The sequence below is a fragment of the Oncorhynchus kisutch genome, linkage group LG12 (genome assembly GCF_002021735.2).
Source record: "Oncorhynchus kisutch isolate 150728-3 linkage group LG12, Okis_V2, whole genome shotgun sequence".
Lineage (NCBI taxonomy): Eukaryota > Metazoa > Chordata > Actinopteri > Salmoniformes > Salmonidae > Oncorhynchus > Oncorhynchus kisutch.
The window spans coordinates 21,764,303-21,785,432 of NC_034185.2; the positions used below are offsets into that span (position 1 = coordinate 21,764,303).

Genomic DNA, 21,130 nt, shown 5'->3' on the forward strand with positions numbered 1-21,130 from the left:
ACCACACGGAACCCCACTAATCTACTGACGGAGCGCAGGAGGTGGCTAACAACAGACCTCCATCCTATGCTAGCTTGCTACCGATGCCCTGGCTAGCTGTCTAAATCACCAACCAACCTCTCCACTCACCGGACCCTTTTGATCACTCGACTAAGCATGCCTCTCCTTAATGTCAATATGTCTTGTCCATTTCTGTTCTGGTTAGTGTTTATTGGCTTATTTCACTGTAGAGCCTCTAGTCCTGCTCACTATACCTTATCCAACCTATTAGTTCCACCACCCACACATGCAATGACATCTCCTGGTTTCAACGATGTTTCTAGAGACAATATCTCTCTGTTCATCACTCAATACCTAGGTTTACCTCCACTGTATTCACATCCTACCATACATTTGTCTGTACATTATACCTTGATGCTATTTTATCGCCCCCAGAAACCTCCTTTTACTCTATGTTCCAGACGTTCTAGACGACCAATTCTCATAGCTTTTAGCCGTACCCTTATTCTACTCCTCCTATGTTCCTCTGGCGATGTAGAGGTGAATCCAGGCCCTGCAGTGCCTAGCTCCACTCCTATTCCCCAGGCGCTCTCTTTTGACGACTTCTGTAACCGTAATAGCCTTGGTTTCATGCATGTTAACATTAGAAGCCTCCTCCCTAAGTTTGTTCTATTCACTGCTTTAGCACACTCTGCCAACCCGGATGTTCTAGCTGTGTCTGAATCCTGGCTTAGGAAGACCACCAAAAACTCAGACATTTTAATTCCAAATTACAACATTTTCAGACAAGATAGAACTGCCAAAGGGGGCGGTGTTGCAATCTACTGCAAAGATAGCCTGCAGAGTTCTGTCCTACTATCCAGGTCTGTACCCAAACAATTTGAACTTCTACTTTTAAAAATCCACCTCTCTAAAAACAAGTCTCTCACCGTTGCCGCCTGCTATAGACCACCCTCTGCCCCCAGCTGTGCTCTGGACACCATATGTGAACTGATTGCCCCCCATCTATCTTCAGAGTTCGTGCTGCTAGGCGACCTAAACTGGAACATGCTTAACACCCCAGCCATCCTACAATCTAAACTTGATGCCCTCAATCTCACACAAATAATCAATGAACCTACCAGGTACCTCCCCAAAACCTTAAACACGGGCACCCTCATAGATATCATCCTAACCAACTTCCCCTCTAAATACACCTCTGCTGTCTTCAACCAAGATCTCAGCGATCACTGCCTCATTGCCTGCATCCGTAATGGGTCAGCGGTCAAACGACCTCCACTCATCACTGTAAAACGCTCCCTGAAACACTTCTGCGAGCAGGCCTTTCTAATCGACCTGGCCGGGGTATCCTGGAAGGGTATTGATCTCATCCCGTCAGTAGAGGATGCCTGGATATTTTGTAAAAATGCCTTCCTAACCATCTTAAATAAACATGCCCCATTTAAGAAATTTAGAACCAGGAACAGATATAGCCCTTGGTTCTCCCCAGACCTGACTGCCCTTAACCAACACAAAAACATCCTATGGCGTTCTGCATTAGCATCGAACAGCCCCCGTGATATGCAGCTATTCAGGGAAGCTAGAAATCATTATACACAGGCAGTTAGAAAAGCCAAGGCTAGCTTTTTCAAGCAGAAATTTGCTTCCTGCAACACTAACTCAAAAAAGTTCTGGGACACTGTAAAGTCCATGGAGAATAAGAACACCTCCCAGCTGCCCACTGCACTGAAGATAGGAAACACTGTCACCACTGATAAATCCACCATAATTGAGAATATCAATAAGCATTTTTCTACGGCTGGCCATGCTTTCCACCTGGCTACTCCTACCCCGGACAACAGCACTGCACCCCCAACAGCAACTCGCCCAAGCCTTCCCCATTTCTCCTTCTCCCAAATCCATTCAGCTGATGTTCTGAAAGAGCTGCAAAATCTGGACCCCTACAAATCAGCCGGGCTAGACAATCTGGACCCTTTCTTTCTAAAATTATCTGCCGAAATTGTTGCCACCCCTATTACTAGCCTGTTCAACCTCTCTTTCGTGTCGTCTGAGATTCCCAAAGATTGGAAAGCAGCTGCGGTCATCCCCCTCTTCAAAGGGGGGGACACTCTTGACCCAAACTGCTACAGACCTATATCTATCCTACCGTGCCTTTCTAAGGTCTTCGAAAGCCAAGTCAACAAACAGATTACCGACCATTTCGAATCTCACCATACCTTCTCTGCTATGCAATCCGGTTTCAGAGCTGGTCATGGGTGCACCTCAGCCACGCTCAAGGTCCTAAACGATATCTTAACCGCCATCGATAAGAACCATTACTGTGCAGCCGTATTCATTGATCTGGCCAAGGCTTTCGACTCTGTCAATCACCATATCCTCATCGGCAGACTCGACAGCCTTGGTTTCTCAAATGATTGCCTCGCCTGGTTCACCAACTACTTCTCTGATAGAGTTCAGTGTGTCAATTCGGAGGGTCTGCTGTCCGGACCTCTGGCAGTCTCTATGGGGGTGCCACAGGGTTCAATTCTTGGACCGACTCTCTTCTCTGTATACATCAATGAGGTCGCTCTTGCTGCTGGTGAGTCCCTGATCCACCTCTACGCAGACGACACCATTCTGTATACTTCCGGCCCTTCTTTGGACACTGTGTTAACAACCCTCCAGGCAAGCTTCAATGCCATACAACTCTCCTTCCGTGGCCTCCAATTGCTCTTAAATACAAGTAAAACTAAATGCATGCTCTTCAACCGATCGCTACCTGCACCTACCCGCCTGTCCAACATCACTACTCTGGACGGCTCTGACTTAGAATACGTGGACAACTACAAATACTTAGGTGTCTGGTTAGACTGTAAACTCTCCTTCCAGACCCATATCAAACATCTCCAATCCAAAGTTAAATCTAGAATTGGCTTCCTATTTCGCAACAAAGCATCCTTCACTCATGCTGCCAAACATACCCTTGTAAAACTGACCATCCTACCAATCCTCGACTTTGGCGATGTCATTTACAAAATAGCCTCCAATACCCTACTCAACAAATTGGATGCAGTCTATCACAGTGCAATCCGTTTTATCACCAAAGCCCCATATACTACCCACCATTGCGACCTGTACGCTCTCGTTGGCTGGCCCTCGCTTCATACTCGTCGCCAAACCCACTGGCTCCATGTCATCTACAAGACCCTGCTAGGTAAAGTCCCCCCTTATCTCAGCTCGCTGGTCACCATAGCATCTCCCACCTGTAGCACACGCTCCAGCAGGTATATCTCTCTAGTCACCCCCAAAACCAATTCTTTCTTTGGCCGCCTCTCCTTCCAGTTCTCTGCTGCCAATGACTGGAACGAACTACAAAAATCTCTGAAACTGGAAACACTTATCTCCCTCACTAGCTTTAAGCACCAACTGTCAGAGCAGCTCACAGATTACTGCACCTGTACATAGCCCACCTATAATTTAGCCCAAACAACTACCTCTTTCCCAACTGTATTTCATTTTTATTTATTTATTTATTTTGCTCCTTTGCACCCCATAATTTTTTATTTCTACTTTGCACATTCTTCCATTGCAAAACTACCATTCCAGTATTTTACTTGCTATATTGTATTTACTTTGCCATCATGGCCTTTTTTGCCTTTACCTCCCTTCTCACCTCATTTGCTCACATTGTATATAGACTTGTTTATACTGCATTATTGACTGTATGTTTGTTTTTACTCCATGTGTAACTCTGTGTCGTTTTATCTGTCGAACTGCTTTGCTTTATCTTGGCCAGGTCGCAATTGTAAATGAGAACTTGTTCTCAACTTGCCTACCTGGTTAAATAAAGGTAAATAAATAATTAAAACTAATGCTCGGGTGCATTTGACTTTCAATACATGTCGATAGATCTGATTTAATCGAGGCTTTCATCTTTCAAATGCAACTAGACCTGGTAAATCGCCATCAGTGGGACATTCCAGAAATAATAAACACTGGCGTTCCAAGCTAAAATAGCTCTGATGTTATCCGTGTTTAACAACAATAAGAGCTGTGTCTGAGATCAGCACCGTCATCTAGACTAGGTCCACAGACTGATAGACAGACCGTTTTTCCCCCTTAGTAGAGACTTCCAGGCGTCTAGCAGTGCTGACCTCCAGAGAGCAGTTTTATTTCATTATTTTCTAAGAAGGCGTCACCCTGTCATGGCCGTGTGTGTGTGTGAGATCCAAGCTGGCCTTTGTGTGCCCACCCATCCATCTCGCACTCCTCCACAATCACATATGTTTTGAATACCAACAGACTAGATTGAATTAGCTGCTAATTAAACCTTGTATGTCGAGGGTTAAGTAGAGGAGAGGACTGTAGTTACCCTGGCGTAGTATTTGGATGGTGGGTAAGAGGTGGTGACAGTGTTGAGAGGGGTACCTGGGCCCGTGGGGTCAGAGCAGAGATGGCTAATAATGAAGTGGACATCAGAGATAAGTGTTCATTACCTATAGATAGATCTGTATGTCCTGTCTCTCTGCCTGACATGTCATTTTTCTATTCTTATTTTTTGCTCGAAAAGCCACTGTCTAAAAGCATTTACAATTGTTCAACTTTTTAATTGTAGAAAAGGATAATTGGATTTTCACTTACAGCATTCTGTTGCACTTTGACATTTTGATCTGTTGGTGTGATTCTTATTTGATCTTTTGGGTCTGTAGGTTAGCGCATTAAATGTGAGTTAGTCGTAGTGCTTCAATTTGTTTTTTAAGCCGATAAATAACAGTCGTCGGCCAAAATGACCAAAAAAGAAATCCTGTTGCAAAATGCTTTTTGTTCATTGATTGAAATACCAGTCGATGTAAATACGTTTGACCGTCATGCTTATTTGTCTATAGTTTCATTTGCATAATTTTGTGAAATTTAAATTGGCCTTTTGTGTGTTGCTAGTCATGTGTCATATTTATCCAACACAACTATCACACACCCAGCACACAGAGCCTATTTTGAGAACTTCTCCTGCAGCTCCTCAGCTGGTTGCTGCTGGAATAAAACATGTGCCTCTTATCCCATTCATTGTGCAACAATTCTAAATGCAGTTATGTGTGTAAAACAGTTTTGGTGCACGATTTAAAAAGAGGTACTATTTTTATTTCTCAACTGGTAATTTAAGCTCGCCTCCCATTCAACTGCAGGCAACAGGCTATCAGTGTGTCACTCACCACTTTACAATGTGAGCTGAAGGCAGTATGCATTTTGAAAATATACTTAATGGTTTGAATTCTGAATGTTTTATTTCATATTATGAGGCATGTCTTACCTCGCTTCAAAGTAGCCTATAGGCTACATCCTACCACTGAAACGGGAGGCAATTATTTCATAAAGACTTCATAGCTGGTGCGTGAATGTCGGATGCTTACGATGTATCCTACTGTACCATTCTGCGTGCCAGTTATGATTTTCAAATGCGAATTTTCGTGGATGACCTTAATTTCAATAATATAGTTTTGAAATACACCGAGTGTACAAAAATTAGGCACACACACACAATCCATGTCTCAATTGTCAAAAAAGCCTGTCTCATCCCCTTCATCTACACTGATTGAAGTGGATTTAACAAGTGACATCAATAAGGGTTCCCAGTTTTCACCTGGATTCACCTGGCCTATATCATGGAAAGAGCAGGTGTTCTTAAGGTTTTGTACACTCACTGTATGTAATGGGGAATTGATAAAACATTTCTATTAAAGGGCAAACAATTCACACAGTGAATGTGCAAAAATTGGCAGAAGACCGCTGAGCCATTCTGGAGAGAGACTCGCCTATATCTTCGCCAAACACCCTTCCCCTTGTCTCAACATTTTAAATTATACTCGAGACCCGTTATCTTCAGACATATTTTAGATGCATTTCACTGACAGCCGCAACTCAATAATCAGCTAGGCCTATTGCCACGCAGGCTTCCTGAATAGACATAGGCCTACAAACTTGCGATTTGAAACAATCAACAGCAATTTTATAAAATGAAGGTATTGATCCTCAATTCCTCTGTGGCTTTCTGATGAAGGCTTTCTGATGAAGTATTTCTGATGAAGTATTTCTGATGAAGGCTTTCTGATGAAGTATTTTGAAGTATTTTATTTATTTCTGTATGGACAGGATTCATTATATACACTACCATTCAAAAGTTTGGGTTTACTTAGAAATGTCCCTGTTTTTGAAAAAATATTTTTTTGTCCATTTTTTAAATAGCGCATTAAATGTTTCCCTTTTGCATTTGTTAGCACAGCTGAAACCTGTTGTCTGATTTAAAGAAGCAATAAAACTGACCTTCTTTAGACTAGTTGAGTATCTGGAGCATCAGCATTTGTGGGTTCAATTACAGGCTCAGATTAAAATCTCTTATGAACTTGAAAGAGGGGGAGTCTAAAGATGCAACAACTAGGATGGGTTGCTGATATGACTGGAATTGTGCCTTTGGCTCTGGACAACGAAAGAAAGTTGATACGACAACCAATAGAACAGGAGCGAAATGGCATAGCGGTGGGTCCAATAGGGAAGTACATGGAAATACATTTGCCAAATGTACACTACCGTTCAAAGTTTAGAAATGTCCTTGTTTTTACGGAACTGCTATCAGGTGTGCTGTTTTAGAATAGTGATTTACAGAAAATTGCATTTTGGCAAATGTTTGAAAATTACGTTTTATTGGCTGCTTCATTACAGGAGTTGCATGTTCTGTTAAGAAGCATTACCATCATCTAAGTATGATTTCTGTTATTCTGAGCACCGTGGGTGGATGCCCTAATGGGTTACTCATCCAATGCATATGGTTCCGGTAAATTTCTGAAATTGCCAGTAAATTAAAATCTTCCCAGTCACGTTGTCCGGTCTCTCAAACCCCTCCCCTCTCTCTATCACAGAGCGAACGCAGCATTCAGCCCCTCGTTTACACCCTCATTCACTCACTCCATCTCAGGCGGTGTGGAAGCTGTGCTGGATTTTACCACTCATCCGTTTGCAACGGAATAGAGCAGGGAGTGATAGAGAGGGGAGGAGAGGATCGGCCATGGGGCAGTTGTGTTGCTTTCCCTTCTCCCGAGCGGAGGAGAAGATCAGTAAGTGTGTGTGTGTCTGTCTTACGGTTTGCATGTGGCTGGGACTCTAAATCAGATCTATAGGAGAAATAAAGGGTGTGTGTGTGTGGGTAATCGTAGTGTGTGTGTGTGTGGGTAAGTATGTGATTTTGTGTGCGTGTGTACTTGTATTTGCACTTTAGGTCTCATCTTGGCGTTGCGGAGGAGTTTACAGTCCAACACCGTGCACATGCCATAAATGTGCATGCTCCTGTCTCTGTAACTAGTGTGTAGATGTGGACTTGGTGCTGTCTGTCGAAGTGACAGTTTCTCTTTCTAGAGCTGCTGTGCTCTAACAGCCTCTCCAACAATGGACATTGCAGCACTCTCAGCACTGGCAGCTCCCATGCTGCCAACCAATTAATGTTTCATTTCTCAAGACAGTTTTATGAGTTGGTCCAAAGGTCTGACCAGTCTGGCAAAGCTAGGTTAAATTGGGATGTATTTTTTGATTTGGCAGGATTTTCTGTCTGCATTCTTTCTCTGTCTCAAACTCTATGCAGCCCTTTCTCTCTGAAACACTGCAGTCAGAGAGCTTGCCTTGTTCTGAGAGCCTGTTTGCCCTACTTCTTGCGAGGGGGTGAGGGGGAGTGAGAGAGGGAAAATAGAGGGATGGCAAAGGGAATGAGAGGGGTGAATAGGTTTGTTGTAAGAGGTCAGATGCTTGTTGGGTGATGACTGACGTCGCCATCCCTCGTGAGCACAGCTGGGTGCGAGAAGCGTGTGCTCGTTTCGCCGCTGGCTGGCCGTGTGAATACTGTATTTTCCATGGAAAAAGGGGCTGTCTTTTGTTCCACCAGCACAAACTGTGAGCCCAGAGCCTCTGACAACCCCGACAGGGCTACATAATGGCTTTGGGATTTTAAAAGGCAGCATGGCGGAGAGGGGTGGGGTGGTGGTAAGAGGGGGGGATTGTACCCAGCTAGAGCTGATCGGTATGCCTGTCCTTCACAGTGCAGTTAGTAGCCACTGGAGGAGAAAAGATGGGGGAATGACTCAGAACAAATCCATACACACAGAAAATCTGTGCTAGTTGCCTTATTTGGATCTGTGATACAATTCTCATTTTAGTGTGTTCTATGCTGCATCCATATTGTGAGAGAAACCTTGATTGGTTTCTTGCTATGCATTATTGTCCTGCTTGTTGCTGCCTGTCTGCTTGCTTTTATGTAGCCACTGTGCCCTGGGAAAGAGGGCACTCCTTCTTCTCTCCTGCCATTTGTTCTTTGCTCCGTCTCATACTGGATGTTTTATTATAAAACATTTAAAAATCACCTTTTATTTAACCAGGTAAGCTAGTTGAGAACAAGTTCTCATTTACAACTGCGACCTGGCCAAGATAAAGCAAAGCATGTCTCTCTATCACACACACAGCCTTTGCTAACCTCGTTAGGAAAGATTGGAGCTGAGACCCAATGACAACCGTGTCAGGCCACCAGGCCCCCTGTCGCCTCATTTCCATTAGATGACCTGGTGGTTTAGGAGGAACTCTCCTCTCAGGATCTCTCTAATGGAGCTGCCGTTTCCTCAGGAAATACCTCCAGACAGGCCCCACTGCACAGCTCCCCCTCCCGGGGATGGAGGAAAGCAACTTACATTTCTGGCATTTCTAATGAAATGTCTGGCCACAAGAGTGGAGGAGAGAGGGCAACAGAGAGACAGACTGAGTGAGTGGTGTTCGATACCTGCATAGTTCAATACTCTCAAACTCATTCTAATGCTATCGCCATGATTACGAACCTAGGCGAGACTGGATTTGGGCTTCCATTGTCTCAGTCCAAATTAAAAGGTGAACCACCTCTCTCTCTGATACGCCCTGCTGGCCAGCTCTTAATCTGTCAGCCTTATCGCTCACACTATTGTGGGTGCTGATGGAGCATTTACTGCTCTCATAAGGTTGTGCAGCAGCTAATGGAATAGAGTTTAGCCTCTCCGGCTGCTCGATATTATAGCTAGAGTGGAAGAGAAAGTCTAGTCTACGATGTTCAGGTTTGCTGTCAAATCAACGCAAAGCTGTCTCCTCTAGGTGTGATGTATGCATACCTAGAAATAGAATGACTAGCATAGAGTTCAATGGATGTATGCACAACCTTATATGTATTGTACACTGTGTCTCTGTTCTGAGGACTTCCATGGTTCAAAGTGCACTCTCCTGCCTTGATTGAGTTATGTTTTTCTTCACACTCCTGACGATGAGGAACTAACGCTCCACGTGTCACTAATATAACGGCTCTCTCTTTATTCTAATCTTCACACTGTAGGTTAACAAAAAAGGTAATTACTTTGCAGTCTAAAGAAAGCTAATTATTTATCCACCTTTGCTGTAAGTATTTAATTAAATGTCTTTGGAGATGGAGACTCATCCCTAAGAGAAAAATAATACTCTTAATCTTTCTTAATCTGACTACTTGATTCTGTAACACAGTGGTCCTCTGAGTACAAGACCATAAAACACCACATAAATCAAATGTGTGAATTATTATGAGTACTTTTGAAGTACTATTTCAAAATGAGTGTTGACATTTATCAAGCTCAAATCATTCAGCACTGAAATCAAGGTATGCTCTGTCAATCAATCAAAATATGTATGGCCAATCTAAAAACTGAATAGACTAATTGCCACACAAACTCCTCTGTGAGAAATGGAGTCTGATTTGATTTGAGAAGTGCTATTCTGTTGCTAAATGGCTATTGTTTGTCTTGCAGATCTTTTTCAGAGCGGGCCTCGGGCTGCTCGGACAAGTACGTGCCTCTCTGTCTCTCAGTGGGCTCTCTGAGGCCCAAAGCACCATTTCATTTAATGCACTGTATTCTCCCTGACTCCCTCCCTTGACATGTTATTGTGTAACTAGCTGACTGACTCACAAACACTACTGGAGCAAGCGCATGAAAGATTGATAGCAGTGTTTGTCCTGCTTTAGCCTCCGCTAGCTTCTCAGTGTTCTCACTGTAAATACCCAATCCCCCGTCATTCTAATGCACAATCCCAACTCTAACACACTGGTAGACTGTCACTGATACAATAGCTAACAAGAGAACATTACTGCAGGCACTGACTATCTCATGCAACTATAGCCACAGTGAATTCACAGACCCTTAAGAACAGGTCACTTAATTTCTCAAATGTACTTCCCAGTCTCTGTGAATGTGCTTTGATACTGTATGATGTTACCATCACTACTAACTGATTAACTTTGAGCCTTGAAGAGCTTTTAACCAGGGGGGCTCTTGTTGTGTTGACAGAAGTTGACACTGGGCTGGAATAGAGCAAGTGTAATATAGCCTAGAGCTGCTAGGCTGCATGGTGTGAGTAGTAACAGGGTAGTGATGCTAGCTGTTGTGGTGTCGTTGGTTCTATAGGTGTCAAGAGGGGTCCGGAGCCTGACGATGAAGAGCTTTTGAGCCTGAGTAAGAGGCTGGTGGAAGACGCCGTGCTGCTGGCCGTGCAGCAGTTCATGGACGAGACTCAACACAACGGGGCCGCGTCATCTGACCCGGCGCGGCCCTCAGACAACCTCAACACTAACGCTGTCAAAACAACCGACACCAGCGCCAGCAGCAAGTGACCACAGCCAATTCCCCCAGGCAGCACTGGACACTAACCAGTCAGGCAGGCAGTCAGCCAGCCAGCCAACCGGCCCAGGAGCCAATGGGCAGTACTGTTACTGGATCAAGCCCAGTTGAGGTGTTTTACTAGAGAAGGAAGAAAGGTTTTGTGGCAAAACTCTGGATTGAGTGTGGAATCCATATGCAGTTTTTTGTGGACTTGATTTTGTGTACCTGATTGTCACCAATGATCAAGGCAGCCTCCCGCCACACAATCCCTCCTGTCATGTCTGTCAGTTCATCTGTCTAGTGTGGACCTTTGTTCATTCTTGATTTATCTGTGCCCTGGGAGAAAGAGTTGGCCTTCTGAAGGAAATTTCTGTTCTGATTAATATGCTACGTGAGGTGTGGGTCGTTCCAATGCTCAGAGTGGAGCTGACATGTCACGACACACACTACAGACTGATCTTGGTTAGGTTAGGCTGTACCTCGGCCCTCCATGGTGCAGTCAGTACAAAGACATTCACTGTCTTTCTACTAAGCTAAAACAAAACGGCACTACAAAAGGAACTGCAACTCAAAAACCTGAGAAAAGGGAAAATGAGCTCATCTATGCAGCTGGACAATATGCTGTGAACTATGTTTACATGATTCCTGTCTCATCTGTGCTGTATGTGGCTAAAACTTGAAAAGGTAAATGAAGAGTGGGTCCCATGTGCTACCTGTGGTAAAATATGCATGTTAAAATATGACAAATAGGTTGACCTACCAGCAATGAGGATCATGTTAGGTTCGTGTTTGTTTGTCACCTGTAGGAGGGACTGGTCATGCAGCAGGCCTGGTTAGGAAGGCCCGGTGCACACACAATCATTCTCTGTCTCAGAACCTACAGGACATAAAGGAGCATCTATCCCAGCCGGCTGTCCAAGCTAGCATCCGCCAGGAGATCTCTGGCACCTGACTGACTGAACACTCCCAGCTCCCACCAGCAGTGCGGAGACCGCACCAAGTAACTACAGATACTGTAGTAGGCTAGTGTACTACACACAGTAGATAGATACAGTGCATTCGGAAAGTATTCAGACCCATTGACTTTTTCCCATATTTTGTTACGTTACAGCCTTATTCTAAAATGGATTGAATGTTTTTTTCCCTTCATCAATCTACACACATGGGGTATTGTGACAAAGCAAAAACTGGTTTTAAAAACTTTTTGCAATTTTATAAAGAATTATATTAAATAAAATATCATATTTTCATTAGTATTCAGACCCTTTACTCAGTACTTTGTTGAAGCACCTTTGGCAGTGATAACAGCATCGAGTCTTCTTGGATATGACACTACAAGCTTGGCATGCCTGTATTTAGGGAGTTTCTCCCCTTCTCTGCATATCCTCTCAAGCGCTGTCAGTTTGGATGGGGAGTGTCGCTGCACAGCTATTTTCAGGTCTCTCCAGAGATGTTAGCTCGGGTTCAAGTCCGGGCTCTGGCTGGGCCACTCAAGGACATTCAGAGACTTATCCCTAAGCCACTCCTGCATTGTCTTGGCTGTGTGCTTAGGGTCGTTGTCCTGTTGGAAATAGAACCTTTGCCCCAGTCTGAGGTCCTGAGCGCTCTGGAGCAGGTTTTCATCAAGGTTTTCATCAACTTTACTCCGTTCATCTTTCCCTTGATCCTGACTAGTCTACCAGTCCCTGCCACTGAAAAACATCCCCACAGCATGATGCTGCCGCAACCACGCTTCGCCGTAGGGATGGTGCCATGCTTCCTCCAGACGTGACGCTTGGTATTCAGGTCAGAGTTCAATCTCGGTTTCAGCAGACCAGAGAATGTTATTTCTCATGGTCTGAGAGTCCTGCAAACTCCAAGCGGGCTGTTGTGCCTTTTACTGAGTGACTTCCGTCTGGCGACTATTAGAAATACCTGATTGGTGGAGTGCTACAGAGATGGTTGTCCTCCTGGAAGGACCATCCCATCTCCACAAAGGAACACTGGAGCTCTGTCAGAGAAACCATCGGGTTCTTGGTCACCTCTCTGACCAAGTCCCTTCTCCCTTGATTGCTCAGTTTGGTCGGGCGGCTAGCTCTAGGAAGAGTTTTGGTGGTTCCAAACCTCTTCCATTTAAGAATGGTCCATCATTCTGTGATGACCACTGTGTTCTGTGATCGGCCACTGTGTTCTTAGGGACCTTCAATGCTGCAGAAATGTTCTGGTACTCTTCCCCAGATCAATGCCTCGACACAATCCTGTCTCGGAGCTCTACGGACAATTCCTTTGACAGGGCTTGGTTTTTGCTCTGACATGCACTGTCAACTGTGGGACCTTATATAGACAGTTGTGTACCTTTCCAAATCATGTCCAATCAATTTCATTTTAATTTAGTTTGGTGATAAAAATAAAAAAAATGTTTTATTGAACTGCATTGTTGGTTAAGGGCTTGTAAGTAAGCATGTGACAAATAAGATTTGATTTTGGATCAAGTTGTACAAACATCTCAAGGAGGATCAATGGAAACAGGATGCACCTGAGCTCAATTTTGAGTTTCATACTGTAAATAAAGTATTTGTTTTATATTTAATAAATTTGCAGAATTTCTAAACTTGTTTTCGCTTTGTCATTATGGGGTATTCTGTGTAGATTGAGAAAATATTAGATTCAATTATTTTAGAATAAGGCTGTAACAAAATGCGGGAAAAGGGAAGGGGTCTGAATACTTTTCTAATGCACTGTACCACAGAACGAACACAACAGGAAGTACACACTTTTCCATGATTCATTTATATATATTTTGAAAGAATGTTTAATTTTGAAATGAGTAGAAAGAAACTAGTTGGGGGGGGGGGAAAGCACATTGTGAATTTCAGTTTTTTTTGTACTTGCTTTTAGCACTATGCTTTAAATACCACTTCCAAGTGGCTTTAATAAAGACAGAGGCTATTCACTGAGGCTTTCGTTTGATGTTTTTGTTGATCTTTTGCATAATTTCACTAGAACCTTAATATATGCTTTGTCACAGATGTGTCATGGGATGCTACAACATTGTCTGCTTCCTTGCTCATGGTCTCAACAGTCGAGATGTTGTTCTGTATACCAGGTGTGCTGGATGTCAACTGTTTGTGTATCATGTCTAGCCACAATGAACAATACAAAAATCATGATATGAAGATTGATTTAACAGAGTTAGTTTCCCATGTGGTTCAGTGAATCTGAAGCCACGGGGATGTGGGTTTTAGATTATTTGTTTTTATTTAACCAGGACAAGACCCTTGAGGTTAGAAACCACTTTCTCAAGGAGGACCTGGGAACTATGGTGTCTATCTTGGGCGATGGGAAGGTTAAAGGCAAAATGCTCTCACTCTTAGGTGCTGTGATGGCGAGCCTTGTGTAATGCACACTGCACCCTTATATTGGGATTTCCTCGCAACAGATGGGTCAGTGACTTCTTCTTGTATTTTTAAAGCATCTGCCTCAAGCTGTTTTTCATTTTTTTACTCATATGCTTCTATTTTTGGTCTTCGCCCTCAAAGCTCCCGTTCGCCTCAGCTCTGGATCCATCTGCCAAAGCAGGAGAAAAAGACAAAGGAGTGCACAGCGTGAGCGGATAAGGATTGGCAGGCTGTGGGCTGAAACTATACTTATAATTTTTTGAATCTCTGGTTTTGACCTGCTCCGATCGATACACACTCCCTGCCAGAGCCACTACACGCTTAAATAAAAAAAGGGGGTAGCTAGTACCTAAATGGGTTATTCGGCTGTACCCATAGGGTTTTACCTGGAACCAAAAAAGCTTCTACTTGGAACCAAAAACCGTTATCCTATGGGGACAGCCGAAGAACCCTTTTTTTAAGAGTGCAGCCTTCTCTTTAGACCAGTCTTTATCATCATAAACTCCCCTCTACTCAATAGCTCTCAGTATGATATGACCACTGCATTGAAGCCATTGGGTTGTTCTTGAATTGTGGAGGTATTTTCATTCCTTGGCTTTGTAATCATAAAAATGTAAAGACAATTACACATCATACATGTTTTTGTTTATATTTTACGCTGTTTATAACATAAGTCCTTTATACTGCAAAACTATGTTAATTCAAAGTGTCTTGTGTAGAGTTGTTGTGAAATGTTTTGGGGATTTAGAGACATCTATTATTTATAATTCTAGAAAGTGAACGAAAGTATTTCATATATTGTATAGATCAATAAAAACAAAAGGCTATTAAAATACCTATTTTCGGCTAGTATAATGTCTGTCCCTCAGTTGTATGTAATTGGTGTTACCATCTTGAAAATAACAATTCTCTCCAGTGGAAAACTGTATCAGGGGAGGGGTCTATATTAAAGATCACACCCTTTTAATGGCATAGTTTCCATTGATAATTGTGTCTAAAACCAAAGTGTCACTTGGTTTTAATTTAAATGAAGGGAAATAACATTATTTAAGTGATCTGATTAATAATTTTGTGCAAAGGATTTTTAAAGGGTTAATCACCTTAGATTTGACCATCTGTGAGCACCATTTAAGAAAATCCTCAACTTAAAATGTCTCGTGTTACTACTGATACTAGTGACACAATGTTAAAAAAAAGTCATTAAGTGGAACTGACAGTATTTGAACTACTTTTCAGATATGAAACAGATAATCATATCAGTCAAAAATATACAATTCCCAGTTTATGCTACAAAACCAACTTCATACGAGATTTTAAAAATAGGTCTTGTTTGCCTCAACATTCCATGATGTACACTAAGGCATTGTTGGCAGAATAGATTGATTCAGTTCAATGCATAATTAATATAATTCACCAATGTATTTCTTAGTAGTCCCCCAAAAAATATTGCTATCAGCTTGTAAATCACAGCTGGCCTGGTACATTGTTTGCTGCCTACATTCAGGATGCATGGTTTCAGTTTGAATGGCTCAATATTTTGTATCACGTTTGAAGGTAAGACCCAGGTGCAGACAGTGTCTAAGTAACAAGTTTATTAAATCAAACACGGGCAGGCAAAGGAACAGGACGGCAGGTAGGATCAAGTCAGGCAGAGGTCGGTTATCCGGAGTAGTGGGGCAAAGGTACAGGGTGGCAGACAGGGTCAGGGCAGGCAGAAAGGTAAAAACCGGGAAAACTAGAAACAGGAACTATAGACAAGACACGGGCAAGGGGGAAACCACTGGTAGGTTTGATGAACAAAACAAACTGGCAACAGACAAACAGAGAACACGGGTATAAATACACAGGGGAAGATGGGGCGACACCTGGAGGGGGTGGAGACAAGCACAAAGACAGGTGTAACAGATCAGGGCGTGACAATTTTGGACCAAAACGGACAAATTTAACTAAGGCTGGGAATGACAATACAATCAAACTAGCAAGGGCAATGATCACAAGTCAGCCATAACATGGCTAATAGGCTAGCGTATCTATTTATGTAGCAAACTAAAGAAAATGCAGCCTGACATTAGCTGCTAGGAGGATGCCATGTCATTGAAGGAGTGGGTGAATGACTTTCCCCCCTCATCAATTTTCCTTGGTTATACACAGCTCGAGATGCAGGTGTCATTTGGTTAGCTAGTAAGAACTTGAATGACTATTAGCATATAGCAGCATATAGTATATAGTAGCATATAGTATCTCTTGCATTCGAAAATTCACTTTTTTTTCTTTTTTTTATTTCCCCTTTATTTAACCAGGTAAGCTAGTTGAGGACAAGTTCTCATTTACAACTGCGACCTGGCCAAGATAAAGCAAAGCAGTGCAACACAAAAAACACAGAGTTACACATGGAATAATCAAACATACAGTCAATAATACAGTAGAAAATGTCTATATACAATGTGTGCAAATGAGGCAGGATAAGGGAGGTAAGGCAATAAATAGGCCATAGTGGCGAAATAATTACAAATATAGCATTTAAACACTGGAGTGATAGATGTGCAGAAGATGAGTGCAAGTAGACATACTGGGGTGGAATGGAGCAAAATAAATAACAGTATGAGGATGGGGTGGTTGGATGGGCTATTTACAGGTGCAGTGATCTGTGAGCTGCTCTGACAGCTGGTGCTTAAAGCTAGTGAGGGAGATATGAGTCTCCAGCTTCAGTGATTTTTGCAGTTTGTTCCAGTCATTGGCAGCAGAGAACTGGATGGAAAGGCGGCCGAAGGAGGAATTCATTTTGGCTATCTATTCCAATTTTGGAGAAGTCGCATCTGAGTGTGCCAAAGCACAGAATAACTGATGAATTTACAAACGCTCAACATCCACTGAATATGACCGGTGTCAGTAAACGTAGGCAAGAAAGTAATAGTTAGTCAGGAATGCTCTAGATAACATGTAAACAGCCTAACCAGCTCTGTATTTGTGTCTGGAAGTAGCTAGCTAGCAAGCTTGACAACTTTAGCCAGTTAGGTTTGGGTGCTTGGTTGGGACAAGCTGCAGAAGGACAAGTAGGCTACAATTCCCCATCGTTTATCGGTGCAATTTTGGCGACCAACCAGCTGAAAAGGTTTGAGAGGGTTTATCTAATGTTCCTCCATAAGATGTCTCTCTGGTTAGCCTTAGTTGTTGATCTTGTTGTTGTTGATGTGCATAACTGAGGGAAAGAGCCTACATTTTCATGGTTGTTTGATCAATTGGACTTTAAAGTTCCCAAATGTAAGAGGACTCCCAAGTGGTATTGACATATTTACAGAAATCCATTCAGGTGTATTTTGTGGCTTTTGGTGAATGCGTTCTAATGATCTAAAGTCGCACCGTTGCAACTGCCTGTAAACGCACAGTCCGGTTCAAAGTGAATGATGTCAGGCCCATGTGCAAATGGCTTGTTTGCATATAGCTCTGACTGGCTATGGTGCACCGGTCTGCGTAAACTGGTCCTGGATGAGACAGATGTTTTCAGTAGGTTTTATTTACTGCATTGTATCCAAAAGCACAGCCGCTTTCACACTCTATTGCTATATAATTTTCACAAATGCCTTTAGTATACAGTACATAACAAACATTCTAAAAATGTATGAAAATGTGAAAATGACCATATCTAAGTGTCAAATGTTTTAAAAGATGTCATATTCTTCCTAGGGGTGTATATGAACAGATTTTAATTAGATAAAATGCTGTCAGTCCCACTTTAAGCTGTCATAATAGTTGATTTAGAATGGGAAGATGTACCTAAATACATTAAAAGTTTTCTATGCCATGCCCAATTGACGCTCCAATTCAAGAATGACCCCACTGTCTGTCAATCATAACAGCCACACACAAGTTAAATGTGTCATGTTATGATATCAGTCCCAGAACAATTTATTTCAATATATTTGTAATCCATGTTTGAGTGAAGTCAGAATTGAGTATTTCATTGTTATCTGGTGGCTGAATTCCACTGTCGATACTAGGGTCATATGAATCATATAGCAGACATTTGCTCTTTACTCTCTACCTTTTCTCTAAGATTGTTTTTTCTGATGGACTAGCTGGCTGCTTTACAGCCCTATGTAGAAGAGACCATGTGCATCTAACCCTGTGAGCCAGGGCCATGTGAACTGTCAATCATATGTCCAAAATGAAAAATCACCTCCATCCTCAACACTATTATATCTCTAGGTATATGACTCTGAAATTTCTGATAGTCCTGAATAAATCGTGAATAATGATTGAGAAGTAATCTGAAACACAACCAAAACAAACTGCAAATGCATCCAACAAGTTTGTAGAGTCACAAGCTTGATGTAGTCAGTCATTGCATGCTAGGAATATGGGAGCAAATACTACATTTTTGATGACTTTATTAAAAACAATCTTTAGAGGTTTCAATAATAATTTTGAACCCCTACCTTTTTGAGAAAGAAAGTATTACTTGGTAAACAAATATATAATATATAATTTCCCAATTTTTGTAGAGTATACAATATCGCTCAGTATGTGAATTATTGCTTATCTTTATCAAGGGTGTCAATCATTTCTGGCCCCACTGTATGTTGCTATGATTGTGACTGTGTCACCCCAAACACCTTGCATGATTGTAACTGTTCATGATAAATCCTGGCATGTATTCCTAGACAATGACAGCATGCAGGCTCACTCCACTAGGAGAAAATATCTTTAATATTTTACTGTTTTCATTGGCAGGCCTGTGATTTCCACCTCATTCTACTGCTTGTGTTTGCATGTTGTTAGGTAAGGTAGTGCCTTGTGAATATTTATGCTTTCTGGGGCATATTTTAATGTTTGTCTCATATCCTCCATGTTTGTATTCCATTCATTATGTATTCATAACCAGATCTTTCCTGTTTTTGTTCATTGTTATAATAATTCATAAATCTCTCATTCAGAAAAGAAAAGATGTCAGATCTATTCTGAACTAATGGAACTAAAGCAGGAAGAGATAGATTAGAGCTTTTGGCTTTACAGTGATGGGTAACAGATAGAAATAGATCCAGAATAATCACCCCTCATTAGATGCACAAACAATAATTGAGCATTTTTCTTTTTATGGCATGGACAAGGAAAACATAGTAGCACTGAGCATCCAACCCCCTCCCCCATAGATAATGAAGCTATTTCCACTTCCCAACACTTTCATTGAGAGTTTAATTACTGCTGTTTTCACAACAAAGACAAAGACAAATTGATTGTGCAGAGATGATTTTCTCAGGAACAGAACATAACATAAATCCTGTCAGTGAATAATTAACCTGCATGAGGCTGTTTGATTTGTGTTAAATGAGGGGAGAGCTGGTATTTTTCTCGCTTCATCAATTTCCCATTGCTACTAATGATTTTGCCGATGCACCAAATACAACTGTCGCATTTACGATCCATATGTTCTTTCAACTTTTTGCTCTTTCATCAGAAAAGATAAAAGCTGGTCAATCCTGGGTTAGCATGTGTTCATTAGTGTATTTTCCCTGTTCCAGCGGAAACCTTAGGACTGGAGAAACAGGCACACAGCAGGACACGACAGACTGCACACACAGAGTGCTTTTTCCTTTCACCACCATCCAAACCTTGGAAATTGAACAGCGAGTTTTCTGCTTTTATTTTAATTTCCCACATTCCTAACATTGCTGCCTGTCCTTTTGTTGATGCTTTTCTGACCACAGAAAGAGAGGGATTACTGCAGTGCACACAGCAGGTAGAATAAAGGCTGAAAACATGGCATGGTGAAGTGCATAGATCAATGAAATAGTTCAAATCAAATGTTATTGGTCACATACACATGGTTAGCAGCTGTTATTGGTCACATACACATGGTTAGCAGATGTTATTAGTCACATACACAACATTAGCAGCTGTTATTGGTCCCATGCACATGGTTAGCAGATGTTATTAGTCACATACACATGGTTAGCAGCTGTTATTGGTCACATACACATGGTTAGCAGCTGTTATTGGTCACATGCACATGGTTAGCAGATGTTATTAGTCACATACACATGGTTAGCAGCTGTTATTGGTCACATACACATGGTTAGCAGCTGTTATTGGTCACATACACATGGTTAGCAGATGTTATTAGTCACATACACATGGTTAGCAGATGTTATTAGTCACATACACATGGTTAGCAGATGTTATTAGTCACATACACATGGTTAGCAGATGTTATTAGTCACATACACATGGTTAGCAGCTGTTATTGGTCACATACACATGGTTAGCAGATGTTATTAGTCACATACACATGGTTAGCAGATGTTATTGTTCACATACACATGGTTAGCAGCTGTTATTGGTCACATACACATGGTTAGCAGCTGTTAATGCGAGTGTAGCATGCTTGTGCTTCTAGTATCGACAGTGCAGTATCGACAGTGCAGTAATATCTAACAAGTAATCGAACAATTCCCCAACAAGGACCTAATACACACAAATCTAAAGGGGTGAATGAGAATTGTGTACAAAAAATAATATGGATGAGCGATGGCCGAGCGGCATAGGCAGGGTGCAGTAGATGGTATAAAATGCAGTATATACATGTGAAATGAGTAATGTAAGATATGTAAACATTACTAAAGTGCCATTATTTAAAGTGGCATTGTTTAAAGTGACTAGGGATCCATTTATTAAAGTGTCCAGTGATTGGGTCTCAATGTAGGCAGCAGCCTCTGCATTAATGATTGCTGTTTAGCAGTCTAATGGCTTTGAGATTGTAAAACAGCTTCTATCTCGGTCCCAGCTTTGATGCACCTGTACTGACCTTGCCTTCTGGATGATAGCTGTGTGTGAACAGGGAGTGGCTCAGGTGGTCCTTGATGATCTTTTTGGCCTCCCTCTGACATCAGGTGCTGTAGATGTCATGGAGGGCAGGTAGTTTGCCCCGGCTGATGCATTGTGCAGATCGCACCACCCTCTGGAGTGCCTTGCGGTTGAGAGTGGTGCAGTTGCGGCTGTGATACAGTCCGACAGGATGCTCTAGATTGTGCATCTGTAAAACTTTGTCATGCTTTTGGGTGACAAGCCAAATTTCTTCAGCCTCCTGAGGTTGAAGAG

The 21,130-nt window shown here is 42.2% G+C and overlaps 1 protein-coding gene across 15 annotated transcripts in view; it reads left to right on the top strand.

The window, feature by feature from the left end:
- Positions 1 to 14,870, top strand: part of LOC109900701 (A-kinase anchor protein 7) — a 39,508-nt gene extending 24,638 nt beyond the window's left edge. For 5 of the 15 annotated variants that reach the window (XR_004211906.1, XR_004211905.1, XR_002256642.2 and 2 more), the window contains 2 exons: positions 9,810 to 9,845; positions 10,464 to 14,870. Coding sequence is in view for 6 of the 15 variants with exons in the window: in XM_020496456.2 (XP_020352045.1) it covers positions 6,891 to 7,085; positions 9,810 to 9,845; positions 10,464 to 10,669 (437 nt within the window). In the remaining 9 variants the exon portion in view is untranslated. Of the gene's footprint in view, positions 1 to 6,890; positions 7,086 to 9,809; positions 9,846 to 10,463 lie in introns of all 15 variants that reach the window. The other 10 variants (XR_004211904.1, XR_004211908.1, XM_031837110.1 and 7 more) reach the window with 5 other exon arrangements.
- The last annotated feature ends 6,260 nt before the right edge of the window (positions 14,871 to 21,130 follow it).